Source organism: Anneissia japonica, unplaced genomic scaffold (assembly GCF_011630105.1).
Source record: "Anneissia japonica isolate Jap-2015-1 unplaced genomic scaffold, ASM1163010v1 scaffold14072_len149563_cov130, whole genome shotgun sequence".
NCBI classification, from domain to species: domain Eukaryota; kingdom Metazoa; phylum Echinodermata; class Crinoidea; order Comatulida; family Comatulidae; genus Anneissia; species Anneissia japonica.
The window spans coordinates 7,534-21,849 of record NW_022742657.1 but is presented as its reverse complement, the minus strand read 5'-3'; the positions used below and the strand labels follow the sequence as shown (position 1 = coordinate 21,849).

The 14,316-nt window shown below is 31.5% G+C and overlaps 2 protein-coding genes across 3 annotated transcripts in view; both read left to right on the top strand.

Moving 5' to 3' along the window:
- The window catches only part of LOC117119201 (protein wech-like), a 32,358-nt gene that overhangs the window by 12,029 nt on the left and 6,013 nt on the right, over positions 1 to 14,316 (top strand). The window lies entirely within an intron of this gene.
- LOC117119203 (tripartite motif-containing protein 2-like) lies at positions 4,082 to 6,800 on the top strand. The gene has a single exon (XM_033264016.1). The coding sequence runs from the start codon at positions 4,152 to 4,154 to the stop codon at positions 6,036 to 6,038; it is 1,887 nt and encodes a 628-aa protein (XP_033119907.1). The 5' UTR covers positions 4,082 to 4,151; the 3' UTR covers positions 6,039 to 6,800.

Genomic DNA, 14,316 nt, shown 5'->3' with positions numbered 1-14,316 from the left:
GCGCTAGCCTTATCCTACTCTACGCCTAGACTAGCTAGGATGGTATAAGCCTTGAAGGGACGAAGGTCCCAATGAAAAACAACGTCGATCCTTGATAGCTAACATTGTCTATTTAACATCAAAATAATTCATTATTAGACCTATAGTTGTTTTTTGAATTGTACTCCACAAATCTCAACCGGTATCACGCACAACTCCAGTAACGTCTCGTATCTATTGTCGTGACGTAATGGCTCGCTGGCTCACACTTGGGATGTCTCGCACTTGTGATCAAATAACACGCTGGCTCGCACTTTGGCAACACTCTTTGGCAGTCAACTCGCCCCTAGAAAACCCGCCCTTGGAAACTTGCCCCATAAAAAAAAAATTTACACTTCCTAGACCATGCAGTCTTCAAAATAAAAATTGTAACCTTTGGTAATCAACTACATTTTCCACATACATAGAAATTTTTGAAACTTTATTAAAAAAAAAAACATAAACCATAATTCACCATTATAGACACTTTTTGATAAAAATGAAAAATTACGACTTTGTTACCCAATGAGAAGTGTTCTAATATAGACAATGGGTCGTGTCTCATATTATTAATATTTTTATTATTCATTATTTTCATAAATAATTTTGTTCGAAGAACATTTATATGTAGTTGTACTTCGCAGCACTTCACTTGCAATTTGCAATTTCTAGTTATAATTGTAATAGTTTGTATCTAAAAAATCAATTTGTTTAACCTACTGTTAAAATAAAAGCGAAACGAATAGATATAAGAATAGTCCTATCCCGTACTTCACAAGATTACTCAATTCGATAATATAACAATTAATAACGATTAATATAATTATAACAATAACAATAATAATTAACTTGATGTCGAGAAAAGATTTAATTTGAAACGAAGCAACAATATCATGATTCCTAAAAGAAAAACAAATTTGTTATTTGATTTGACCTACTCATCCTGATCACTCAATTTTATGGTCATTTTTATTTATAATTATTGCAATATTTATTTAATCGATTTTTACACGAGTTTGTAAATTTGTATTTTTATCCTGTTGTCTTTTTTATCCCTTTTTTTTTTTCTCAATATATGCTATATTTTTATATTCTCTTTAAAATTTTTTAATGTTTGTGAATTTTTAATGCCTTTTTATTAATTTTTAATTGATTGTAAATTGTGAGCAATTTAGCCTTGGCTACAATTCACTTTTTGTCAATTGCTTTCTCCTTTTTGTATCGTTTTGAATAAAATATACCATGAATAATTAAAAAAAAAAACATGTTGCACAGACTTCCCACAATTTTATAAACTAAGCTAGTCTAGATAGGCTAATAGTGTACTAGTTATGGCTAAATATTTTCAATCAGTCTGTTTCCGTGCTAATTAAACTTCAATTTCGCTAATCACATTAATATAGACGATATTGCTAAGGATTTATTTCCACCACCCTGAGATCATGTTCTAATGATCTGTAAATGATGTCTTATAAAAAAAAAAAGTTTACTAAAAATTGCAAAAATGGCTAATGATCAATTGTGCATTTGTATAGGCTTCTTAATTATTATGTATAGGTGTAATTTTGCCCTACCTACCTGTAAATGTACTGAGTAAAACAGTGATCTGGAGATTGTGGGTTCGAGTCCTACCCGAGAACAACTTGCGATTTTTTTTTCACAATTGTTTTCAAACGTACTGAGTATTCAGTACATTTACATGTCAGGTAGGGCAAAATTACACCTATATATGTTTCTCTTGATGCAAATCAAGTTATTTGTCTATTCCATCACGACAATAACAATTCCATCTTCTTATTATGACTATAATAGCCACAATAATAGGCTATTAGGCTTCTTTTCAGGATAGCATAGTAATATACACCGTTCATGAATTTCAGATAACAAAATAAATTATAAATGGCTTGGTTTATAGAGTTGTTTAGGTGATTTAATACCAGTTAAATTGATACACTCCATGATACAGATTGATGTTAAAGTGGCCATACTTAATTGTTTAGTAGTACAAATTCACCAAATTTACAGCATTCATTTTGAAAAGAAGCAGGGGCGGATTTAGGGGGGGTGGCCCGGCCCCCCCTTCCCTTTTGGGAAGTAAAAAAAAAAAAAAAAAGAGAGAAAAAGAAAAAAATGATAGCCCAGAATGCCTCAAATGTTATGTTTGGGCGTCTAGAACACAAAAATTGTGTGGGGGCATGCCCCCTGGACCCCCTACAACAGTGTTGTCTCAATTGGCCCAACTTTCTGCCCCCACTTTTGGACATTTCTGGATCCGCCCCTGAGAAGCCCCCTCTTTACTTTGCAAAAGTAGCCTTGAAAAGAAGTGCATCCAAAGGCTAAAAAAAAAAAAATAAAATAAATAATAAAAAAAATAAAAAGCCCAGGGTTTCAATTCGAGGTTTTATGGTATTACAGAAGTCTATCAGCGGTAAACGTAACTTTATAATCGACATGCGCAGTAGCATTTTTAGTCGCTTGCCAGTTGCTTTGAATCGCTACAATATAGAACATGGGCGACTAAAAGCAACTGAGGGCAAATGACAATTTCCAGTTGCTTTTCAGTTGCTTTCGATCGCAAAGTGCGCTTATGTCAGTCTCAGTCATGTGACTCACAGTTGCTTGCCAGTTGCTGGCAAGTTGCCAAAGGTCAGTTGATGTCAGTTGAGTTGAGTCAAGTTGCATACACGACTAGCTTTAAACTTTGATTATGTTGATTTTCTTCTATCTACAGATCGCCTAAAACGCAGAAGAAATTACTGCATGATATGAGTGCAATGAGCCTGTACAGGGAGTTTCTTCATTTGTCTCAAGATGAACAAACTTTAAAAGAAACTGTATTTAGTCTTCAGCAATTGGCACATATTGTTGGTATCAAGGACCCAGTAAAATTGCACAGAAGGAAACTTGGATATCAAACACTGCAAGGATGCTGCAAATATGAAGAAAGCCTTGTAAATACAGACTTTGAATTTGTCCTGGATGACAACACTAGACTTGCTGCCAACCGTAAAGTAGTCAGTCAAAATTCAGATTTTTTTGCAGCGATGTTGAGTGGAGATTTTAAAGAATCCCATCAGACTATTGTTCCATTGGCAGATGCTTCACAAAAGACATTGGAATTCATCTTGCATAAACTTTATGGATGTACTCAATGTTCTGTAATATCTTTATTTGCTATTTCTGAATCAGGTATTCAAGTTGAAGGCTCTGGTAATGTCAATTGCTCACCAAATAATATGCCTTCATCGGAAATTAACTTATCTAAGGAAGAGGTTCCAATGAGTAGCGATGCTCAAAACACAATGACAATGTGCGATACAAGCCCACTGTTTAGTGGTGATCATTCAGGTACTGGCGACTTGAATGAGAGGACAGCAAATGATCAGATTGGAGCTGTGGACATTGATGACTCTAATGTGCTAATGTGCATTGAAGCTATGGTGGTTTCTGACCGCTTTCTCTTGCATAACATTCAAAGACATGTATATGACAGAGTGGTTTTAAAGGTTCTTAGTGGTAAAACAGCACCCTCTCTGTACACATATAGCAAACAATTTGAATATGAAGAACTCAGTAAGGCTTGCCTGGCACATGTTCTGTGTGGTGATAATGTGAATTCAGAGACATTCAAAGCTTTTTTGAAGCCAGGTACTTCATCCTGTCTCTTATACACATCTAGATGTGTATAAGAGACAGATTCTGACATGTGGGATTTAAATGTAAACATGGAAAAAACGAAAGCCATGGTTTTCCAAAAAGGTGAAATCGTTAAAAGTACTGAAAAATGGGTATACAAAAATGTAAATATTGAAATTACACATATCTAGGCATAAAGAAGCTCTAGAGGTTGCTGGAGTGCAGCTATACAGACCCTCACAAAACAAGCAAGTAAAGGCTTATTTAAATTTTAGAAGTATTATAGAAATATTAGTTCAGACATAAAGATGTGTTTATTTGACACGATGGTGCGACCGATCCTTCTTTATGGTTTCGAGGTAAAGAGATATCATAGGATGTCCAGACAATACACACAAAATTTTGTAAAAGTTTGTTGAGGGCTTGAGAAGCTTCCACCAAATACCTTTCTAAATAACTTATTAGAAACTATCGAACAATTTTCACACAGTGATCACATGAAATGTAGTGTTTGTGAAAAGGAAAGACAAGTAAAATACTACTGCCAGGATTGCAGACAGTATTTGTGCTCTACTTGTAGTGATCAACATAAGAGGTATACACTCTTTGTAAATCACAAGTTACATTTACTGGAGGATGTGCAATCAATGAGTCCCTCTGAGATGACTTTGTTACATCCGCCTCTGTGTTCACATCACAGTAAACCTTTGGAGTTCTACTGCACAGATTGTAAAACTCCAATCTGTGTGAATTGTATACTTATGGACCACAATGCATGGGATGGAAAGCACAAATCAATCAACATTTCAGATGCATTCCAAACATTTAAAGAGACTTCAGCCACCTTGGAAAAATCTGCACAACGCTTCATAAACAAATTAGAAGGTGGTCTCAAAGCTGTTATCCACAATGCTGCAAAATTACAACAAAATAAAGACACATGTTTAATAGATATAGACAATCATGTAGATGAAATATTCAAAAAAGTAAAAGAGAATAGAGACAAAATGAAAAATGAAGTAGAGACAATCTACAAAAGAAAAAAGAAGGTAAATGATGTACAAATGGATGAATTTAAAGCAATATTATCTGATATAAAAACAAAACTGTCTTTTCTTAATCAATTATTGAAGAGTAATGAAGGCACTGCAATGCAGTCAAGTGAACCTGTAATTACAGCACTCAGGGACAGAATCAATGAATTACCAAAAACAGAGCCAGATGATAATGGAGAAATTTACTACTTCATAAACAAACGGCAAATGACTTCATTGAGACAATGTGCTATAGGGACTGTAAAAGATTTTAGGGCAGCAGACTGTTTAACACTAAAAGGAGAGGAATCTGTGATCACAGATCAGACAATTATAGTCAAAATAATCAAAACAGATGAACATGAAAAATATGCAAATCAACTGAAGGCAACATGGACACAGCCTACAGGGGAAACCAAAATCTCTCAAATTCAGGAAGACGACAATGGAGATTATTTTGTGACAGGAAAATGCACAAGTCCAGGAGTTTGTAAACTAGATGTGAGTGCTGATGATGAATCAGTTAACCAATCACCAATGACAATCAAAGTAGAAGAGGGAAGATTAGTAAATACTATTAAAATAAATGCAACATATATTAGAGATGTAGTTAAGTGTGAAGATGACTCCTTACTGGTTTCATGTTGGACAAATGAAATGCTCAAGTACAAGCAATCAGGAGAATATATTGGTAAGGTTACACTACCACAAGGTGTGGAAGTTTACAGAATGTACAAAATGAAGAATGGTAACATAGCATTCAGTGATTACAATAATACACCTATCAGAATATGCAATATGAATGGTCAGCTGATTAAAACAATTAGTGAGGGAGCAAAGAATACACCACGGAAAATTCATGTGGATGAGACATCAAATGTTTTGTATGCAGGAGGTTGGTTCAGTAGCTGTGTGTACATGTTTGACATGAATAATGGCAAGACCATCAGAACAATAGGGTCAGAAGGTACAAAAGAAGGTCAAATGAGTGATGTCAGTGATGTTACTCTTACTAACCAAGGACACCTTCTTGTATTGGATAAAGGCAACAGTAGATTACAATTATTTAATAATGAGGGAAGGTTCATAAAAGTCCTTGTTGAAGCAGGTGATGAGGATGGTAAAGTAAATTCTCCAAGTTCAGTAGTAGTTGATGAGGATGACAACATCATTATATCAAGTCAGCACAAACTACAGATATTCAGTAGTGATGGAACTTTCATAAAAAGAATTGATAAACCAGAAGATAGAATCAACGATCCAGAGGGATTATCCATCATTTCCTATCATCCAAGGAGACTTGCAGTAGCAAATACTGGTGACAAAACAGTCAAAATATTCAATTATTAAATACTGACAGTCCACTTGCTTCACTTGTGTGTTTTAAACAATTCAAATTTATAAGTGTAGGAATATCTATGTATCCATTATTTCATATCATCCACATAGAGTTAAGTTATGGATCTTAAACTTAAAATAATTATTGAATACATTAATATCGAAATATAAAGTTGCATAATGTTTATAAACTTGTTAAAATATTTGATTATTGAATATGATATACATAGAGCTGAAGTTATGGTTTTTTTGTAAACTGTTAAAATATTAATTATTCTACATAAATGATATCTATAGAGTTAATAATATCTCTATAGACTAAAGTCTCTTAATATTTTATCTATCGAAGAGGCATTTAAAGTTCAGAAACTTGTACTAGGTTTTAAGATTTTAAAAGGTTTTTGCCCTTCATTTTCTCAGTATGTAAATAGTAGTCAAAGATGTAAAGGTAGACTTACACATTGGAATGCAAAGTCTAATACTTTTCTTAATTCTGTTTACGTTATATTCCCACGACTATGGGAACAATTACCAATAGAAATTCAAAATTATCAATCAATTTCATTATTTAAGTCTGCTCTTACAAAATATCTTCTTTCAATGTATTAATTAACTAATTTCATTTTAAAATTTTAGTATCTAAGTTTAAATTTGTTATTTTTATTTTGTGTTCTATGGAGCAAGTACATTGATTGTTTGGGCTTTCGCCTATTGTAATCTGCCAACCTCAACTGTTTACAGTGTAGTTCTCATCAAATTTGAATCACACACTATTGATCTTATGATTATATATTTTTGTAGTGTAAGTTTTTAATCATATCATGCATAAATACATGTTATTTACTTGCATATTGATGTTAAAAATGTTACTTTTCAATCTATTGGGGCTTTTATGTACAGCCTATCAACTTGTATCTCTTTGATTTTCATAAATTTTTGTATTTGCAAGTTTGTTTATTCTTTCTTTAGTACCTGTATATTTTTTATGGTTTTTCTGTATAAAAAAAACCTAACAAGCACACAACAGAGTGTATATTATAAATACACCTATGGCCATTCATCCATTAAATGAATAAGATGCGATGAGTCAGATTGATTATTCTTGAACTTGAATCTGTGTAAATAATCTGCTTCAAATTAGTGGGACAGAGATATATTTAAAAGGGGGTTTGTAAGCATTTTATTATTTCATCATCATAAAAAGGAATATACTGTATATGATTTAGGTAGTTAAGCTTGGCTTTTTTTTTTGCATTCATCATAAATCTTAATCTGTATACAACCTAATAAATTTATAGATTTTCTTGTACACTTTGACAATAAATTATCTGAATCCCTGGACCTCAGGGAAGAACAGTGTAAAAATACTGAGTATCCAGAATAAAGAAATATTTCTAACTAACAAATCAAATATTTGATCATACCTTTCTTAAACATATTTGAAAATGTCTGATGGTTCTCGGCGAACCAGATGACACAGTAAATATTAAGCTCCGCCTCCTCATCATCTGTGTTCTGATATCAACAAAATAGAAAGAAAAGAGTTTAACAAGTCATCTATTAGGTGTTCCAGATACTCTTTACAATTTATTATTATGATTAATATTGAGACAAAGGAAGTTTCTTCTTGCTCAAAAAATGCAAAGGATATGTTAATAATTATTGTTATAATTTTAAATGTGCCCAGAAATGTTCATATTGCTTTAGATTTTATGTTGGTACAACACCTACAATTGACTTGGTATTAAAATACATTATAAATAAACAAATTAAATAAATGCATTTCAAATTAAAAAAAAATAATAATGAAAAAAACTTAATGTAATAAAAAAAATTCAGTGTAATCTCCTATTCTAGTTATTTTCTCACCTCTTGTTCTGTTCTACTCTGCAGTACTCTGCTTGTTGTATGATCCTCTTAAAGACTATCAAGGTTTGCAATATTCTTCCTAGAATTCTCAATGTTTGTTCATACTACTTGCTTCAAACTTTTTCATATTCTACCCCTGCAATGCATGGACTCTGCTGCCATTGTTTGATATGCTGAGGAGGAATTCAAAACATGACTGGTTGAAAAAGAATCATGTAAGGACAGAAAGAAATATTAAAGTACTTTAACTTTTACACAGATTAATATTAAAATACTTTAAATATTTCACACATGTTAATATCATTATGATTTACTAAAGTAAAATAGTAATACCCCAGCCCTAAACATATTTTCAAATTTTAATTTTAATCTTCATGATGTGATTCTGTGGGGGCAGGAAGCATCTTTAAAAAAAAGGGTTGGGGGTGGGGCTGTTTTTATCCTTCAGAAAACAAGGTGCCGGCAGCTTACACGTTTCATATTTTCGACATCATGTCTCCAGAATAAGGATCTGCTGGCATTGGTGGCGCTATTTTTAAATTGAGGTATTATTGTATTTCTTTTACATCCAACACCAAGTATCTCACAAATACGGGATGGAATGATGCTTTGTAGACTTCATGAGAAAATCCTGTGATTCAACCCAGGACCTTTGGGATTGGAAGGTATGAATCTTAACCACAAAAAAAATTCAGAGGCAAATTAGTTGCACTATGTGGGTTTAGTACTAAAATGACCATTAGAAGTTCTATTGTAATTTTCATATTCTCAATTTTCGCAGCGTATGAATCATTTTTTAACATGGATAGTGGCACACGTTAAAAGCTTATGAAAATATAACTGTAATTATTCCTGCTGTTGCTCCATGGCTTGAAAATTAAAAGTAGCCAGCAAAAAACTAGAAATAAACTCCGAGCTTATTAATAAATATTGTGGTTGATTTTGATATGACAGCTTACCCTGCAATTCTTGTGGGATAATCTGACTCATAAGATGTTTGACGCTCCAACTGAAATTGAACGAAAATCTATTGATATTAATCACAATCATAATCATAATATTTAGGTTAGTAGAATATATCACCTATTTTTTGATAACCTAAAAATTCACAATTAGTACTAAATTACAACTGAAGGATACTTATCCCAAGAAAATATGAATTAGCAAGAAAACTATTTGAGAAAATTTTGTAAACCAAATTTTTCTTAATGCATACAAAGAATGCAATGATACTTATAGCACTTATTCCATTAAGCAAATAATATATCTATTCAACATTACTTGATGCCAATTAATTTTAACATCTGAATGGCAATTCAATTTTAAGATCTTGTACTTTTCTTTTCGAATGACTAATTGATATGTATAATTTTGTTTTATTTTACAGTGTGTTTTATTTATTTGTATCTCATTTAATAGGTCTACAGTATATTATTTAGCTAAGGCATCCAATTATTACACTTCTATAAGTTAACATTAAAAATCATCCTAGTCATATACTGTACTGCATTTGCAGGTCTTTAATTCATCTGTGTTTACCTTTCTTTACAATTTGATTTAATTTCTTTTAATTTTTTTTTTCTGGATGCACCAGCAGGTATCTGATGTGTGCCAATGATATAAAAGTGAATCCAATAAATATTGTATTGCATTTGTAGTGAATGCATTTAACTTATACAAAAATAGTTGTTTTTTTTTGTTGAATAATGCTTCTTTAGAATTATCAGTCACAATAAACTTTGTAAAATTTTACGTATGTAGAAGTACCGGTAAGTAAATAATCAAATAGTGGGCAAATGGTAAAGCTGTGGTTTCTAATCAAAAGAATATGAGTTTGTGTCTATTGATGATCAGTTGTGTCTTTGAGAAGTACTACAATCACGTTATGTTTCCCTGCTGAAAGGTTCATTTAGCCTTAAATCCGGCTGTTCAATTTTTTCATTTGTGGTTTTCTAAAGTTTAAGACAGAAGCAATATCTGCAATACACTCTCTTCTTTTGATCTATATGTTGGATTGCTGTGATTTCATTTTAACATACATTATACCAAATTTATTTAAATATTTTTTTATTGTTTAATTTCTTATTCAATTTTGGATTACAGTTTGCAATCACCAAGACCACCTTTGGGACCTGAAAATTTGGGGTGGTCTCATGGTTGGTCTCCAATTAGAGGGCTAGCTTTGTGTTTAAAAGGTTAAAGTTTGATATTTGGGCCTTTGGAAAAGTAATCTCGAATTAGAGGGGTCTCAAATTGGAGGGTGCACTGTGCTTTTTAATTTAGCATTTTTATAATTATTTTTATTTTATTTAATTATTTTAATTGTAGATTAATAATTAATTGTCTTTATACATATTTTTATTCTGCTTTTCATATAATGTTTTTAATTTAATTGTGTATTTTATTTTTACATATTTTGTATGTGCCTTTAAAATGTTCTAATTGTGTTGGTTAATTAATCATTATTTTTTGGTTGTTGTTTTATATATTTGTAAACACCAATTAAACTGTTCTTTTACAGCAATTTGAGATAACTAAACACTACTTTTATCTAGCTAATGGCATATTTTGCCACTTTAACCTAAATTATTGGAGTTCCTAGTTTTGCTTTGAAATTTGCATTTATTTGTACATTTGGCTACACTGTTTTCCTTGCTTCCCTTCCTGTCACTAATCCTGATTTCAGTTAAAAATAAAAGTTTATGTATTTCCAGTAGAGTGTGGTCGAATGGGAAGAGTTTAAAAGAAAAGCTTGACTTGGATTTATATTATTATTAAGCTATGACAAAAAAATACACTACAGTACCTGAACTTTACAAAAGTTCAAATTCACTGCATGGCTGACTTCATCATGTCACACTTGATTGCTCTCACAAAGAAACTAGCCTATAAGGTCACATGACTAACGATGACTAATCTCTGGAAAAACCCACTTCTATTTTCGTAGAGTCTGCACATCTACAGATTAACAGAGAATCAAAGGTAAATATTTTATTAATTTTTGTTGTTCGATTCATTCGATTCAATAAATAACTTAATGATTCAGATAAATTTGAAAATACTGCTAATCAAAATATAATTGTATCTGAGAGAAAATCCCTGCATATGAAAATATTCAGATTTGAAATATGTTGCTAGAGCTATATCATAAAGCCAACTAATTATTTTGTTTGATATTCATATTAAATATAAGTACATACATGCTATAAAATCAAGTATAAATCAAATACTTAAGTCAGCCCCTGCAAAATAACTATATATTTAGAAAAAATAAATACAATGCAACATCCAAATGGTTTCACCTACCAACCCTAAATCTACATGAATTATTCTCAGATAAAGTGGACAAATGAATCACAATTTATCATTTACAGATTACTAGCTGCAGCGAGCTATAAAATATACTTCTCAGGCAATTGCTTATTTTACCCTCACCATGCATGAAAGTAGCAGCGGTTGCTATAGGATCGAACCTTGTGGTTTGGACACAACTACTACTACCACCAGGTGGGGGCGCTCTACTGGAAATTGAATAACGTTTGGAATTCGAACATAATTGCATTCAAACACGAACATGCGTTATAGAGACGCATATGCGTTTGCCACAAACGCCTTTAGTTAACCATCATTTAAAGGACGCCGCTTCTAGAATATGGAAGTACTTTTCGAGATCAACAACATAACGTGGTGACTCCAAGAGTTAATCTTTTTTAGTGTTTTTAGTGCAATAATACAGTGAGCCTAGTAGTATACAGAATATTGTTATGAAAGACAATTTTCACGAAAAATTCAGATACACTACAATGACAAACACATCTGCATATTCAAGAACTTAAGATTAAATTCAAAAATAAAAACTCCTAGGCAGACATAACTGCAACCTGAATATAAGCAAGGAGGTATAAAAATAACGTTTGTTAGTTTTTTGAACGATGTATTGAAATACCTCCTTGATGTAAGTTTGACTGGGATTGATATCAGCTAGAACAATGAATACGCTACAGTACCTGAACTTTACAGCAGTTCTAAGTCACTGCATGACTGATTTCATCATGTCACGCTTGATTGCACTCACAAAGAAACCAGCCTATAATGTCACATGACTAACCTGGAAAAACCCATTTCTATTTTTGCAGACACTTCATGCACACCTAAAACTTATCAGAGAATTTTAAGGTAAATATTATATTAATTTATGTTGTTCAGTGCAATAGATACAATCAATATCTTAATGGTTCAAACAAATTAAAATACTGAACCAAATTATTATGTTATCTGAGATGAAAGCACTGGCATATTATGAAAACATTTCAGATCAACAGATTTGAAAAAATGTTGATAGAGGTATACAGGCCTACTAAATATTAAACAACGTGTAAGACATAAATCAGGCCTGTACACAGGTGTTTATTGGGTAGGTGCAAATTTGTGGAAAGTGGACCAAAATGACTATGGGCTACCAAGCGACAGAACCTTTTTGGGGTTGAGTGGGCGGAGCTCCATCGAGCCCAGATATTTTTGATATTTTGAGGTCTTAATAGATTTTGAAGATATAATATAAACAGTATTAAATCTTTTTGTCAGTGGCAGTCCAGGAAATGGGGGGAGGGGAAGGGACACAACTTCATAGATGGAAGTCGATACACAGTACCATAGTCCCATATTTTCATAAATTTTGTATTGAACAGTCATATAATTTCTGTGACATAATTATGCAAAGATAGTTAACATTCAAATTACATTCGAGTATCTTTAACTTAAATAATTACGGCCTCCATAAACTTGGCATATTTATTGACAAAGCAAATATAATGCACTGAAATTAGTGTGTGTGTGTGTGTGTGTGTGTATATATATATATATATATATATACCTTTTCAAAATGTATAAATAAATGCAAAAATCCTGTCTATATAACCATAATAGGCATATATAAATTATTATAAAAATGCATATTGTGTTATCAAAATGGAAAACAAACAGATAATATGCCAATACCTAATTGACTACCATTTGCTATAAATATCTTTACATTTAGAAATTTTATTAATTATTATAATTGTAATAGTTTGTATCTAAAAAATCAGTTTGTTTAACCTACTGTTAAAAATAAAAGCGAAACGAATAGATATAAGAATAGTCCTATCCCGTACTTCACAAGATTACTCAATTCGATAATATAACAATTAATAACAATTAATATAATTATAACAATAACAATAATAATTAACTTGATGTCGAGAAAAGATTTAATTTGAAACGAAGCAACAATATCATGATTCCTAAAAGAAAAACAAATTTGTTATTTGATTTGTCCTACTCATCCTGATCACTCAATTTTATGGTCATTTTTATTTATAATTATTGCAATATTTATTTAATTGATTTTTACACGAGTTTGTAAATTTGTATTTTTATCCTGTTGTCTTTATTGTTATCCCTTTTTTTTTTCTCAATATATTATATATTTTTATATTCTCTTTAAAATTTTTTAATGTTTGTGAATTTTTAATGCCTTTTTCTTAATTTTTAATTGATTGTAAATTGTGAGCAATTTAGTCTTGGCTACAATTCACTTTTTGTCAATTGCTTTCTCCTTTTTGTATCGTTTTGAATAAAATATACCATGAATAATTTAAAAAAAAACATGTTGCACAGACTTCCCACAATTTTATAAACTAAGCTAGTCTAGATAGGCTAATAGTGAACTAGTTATGGCTAAATATTTTCAATCAGTCTGTTTCTGTGCTAATTAAACTTCAATTTCGCTAATCACATTAATAAAGCCGATATTGCGAAGGATTTATTTTCACCACCCTGAGATCATGTTCTAATGATCTGTAAATGATGTCTTATAAAAAAAATAAGTTTACTAAAAATTGCAAAAATGGCTAATGGTCAATTGTTGTGCATTTGTATAGGCTTCTAAATTATTATGTATAGGTGTAATTTTGCCCTACCTGACGTGTAAATGTACTAAATACTTAGTAAACAGTGATCTGGAAATTGTGGGTGCGAGTCCCACCCGAGAACAACTTGGAATTTATTTTTTTTCCCAAATGTTTTCAAACGTACTGAATATTCAGTAAATTTACATGTCAGGTAGGGCAAAATTACACCTATATATGTTTCTCTTGACGCAAATCAAGTTATTTGTCTATTCCATCACGACAATAACAATTCCATCTTCTTATTATGACTATAATAGGCACAATAATAGGCTATTAGGTTTCTTTTTAAGATAGCATAGTAATATACACCGTTCATGAATTTCAGAAAACAAAATAAATTAAAAATGGCTTGGTTTCTAGAGTTGTTTAGGTGATTTAATACCAGTTAAATTGATACACTCCATGATACAGATTGATGTTAAAATGGCCATACTTAATTGTTTAATAGTACAAATTCACCATATTTACAG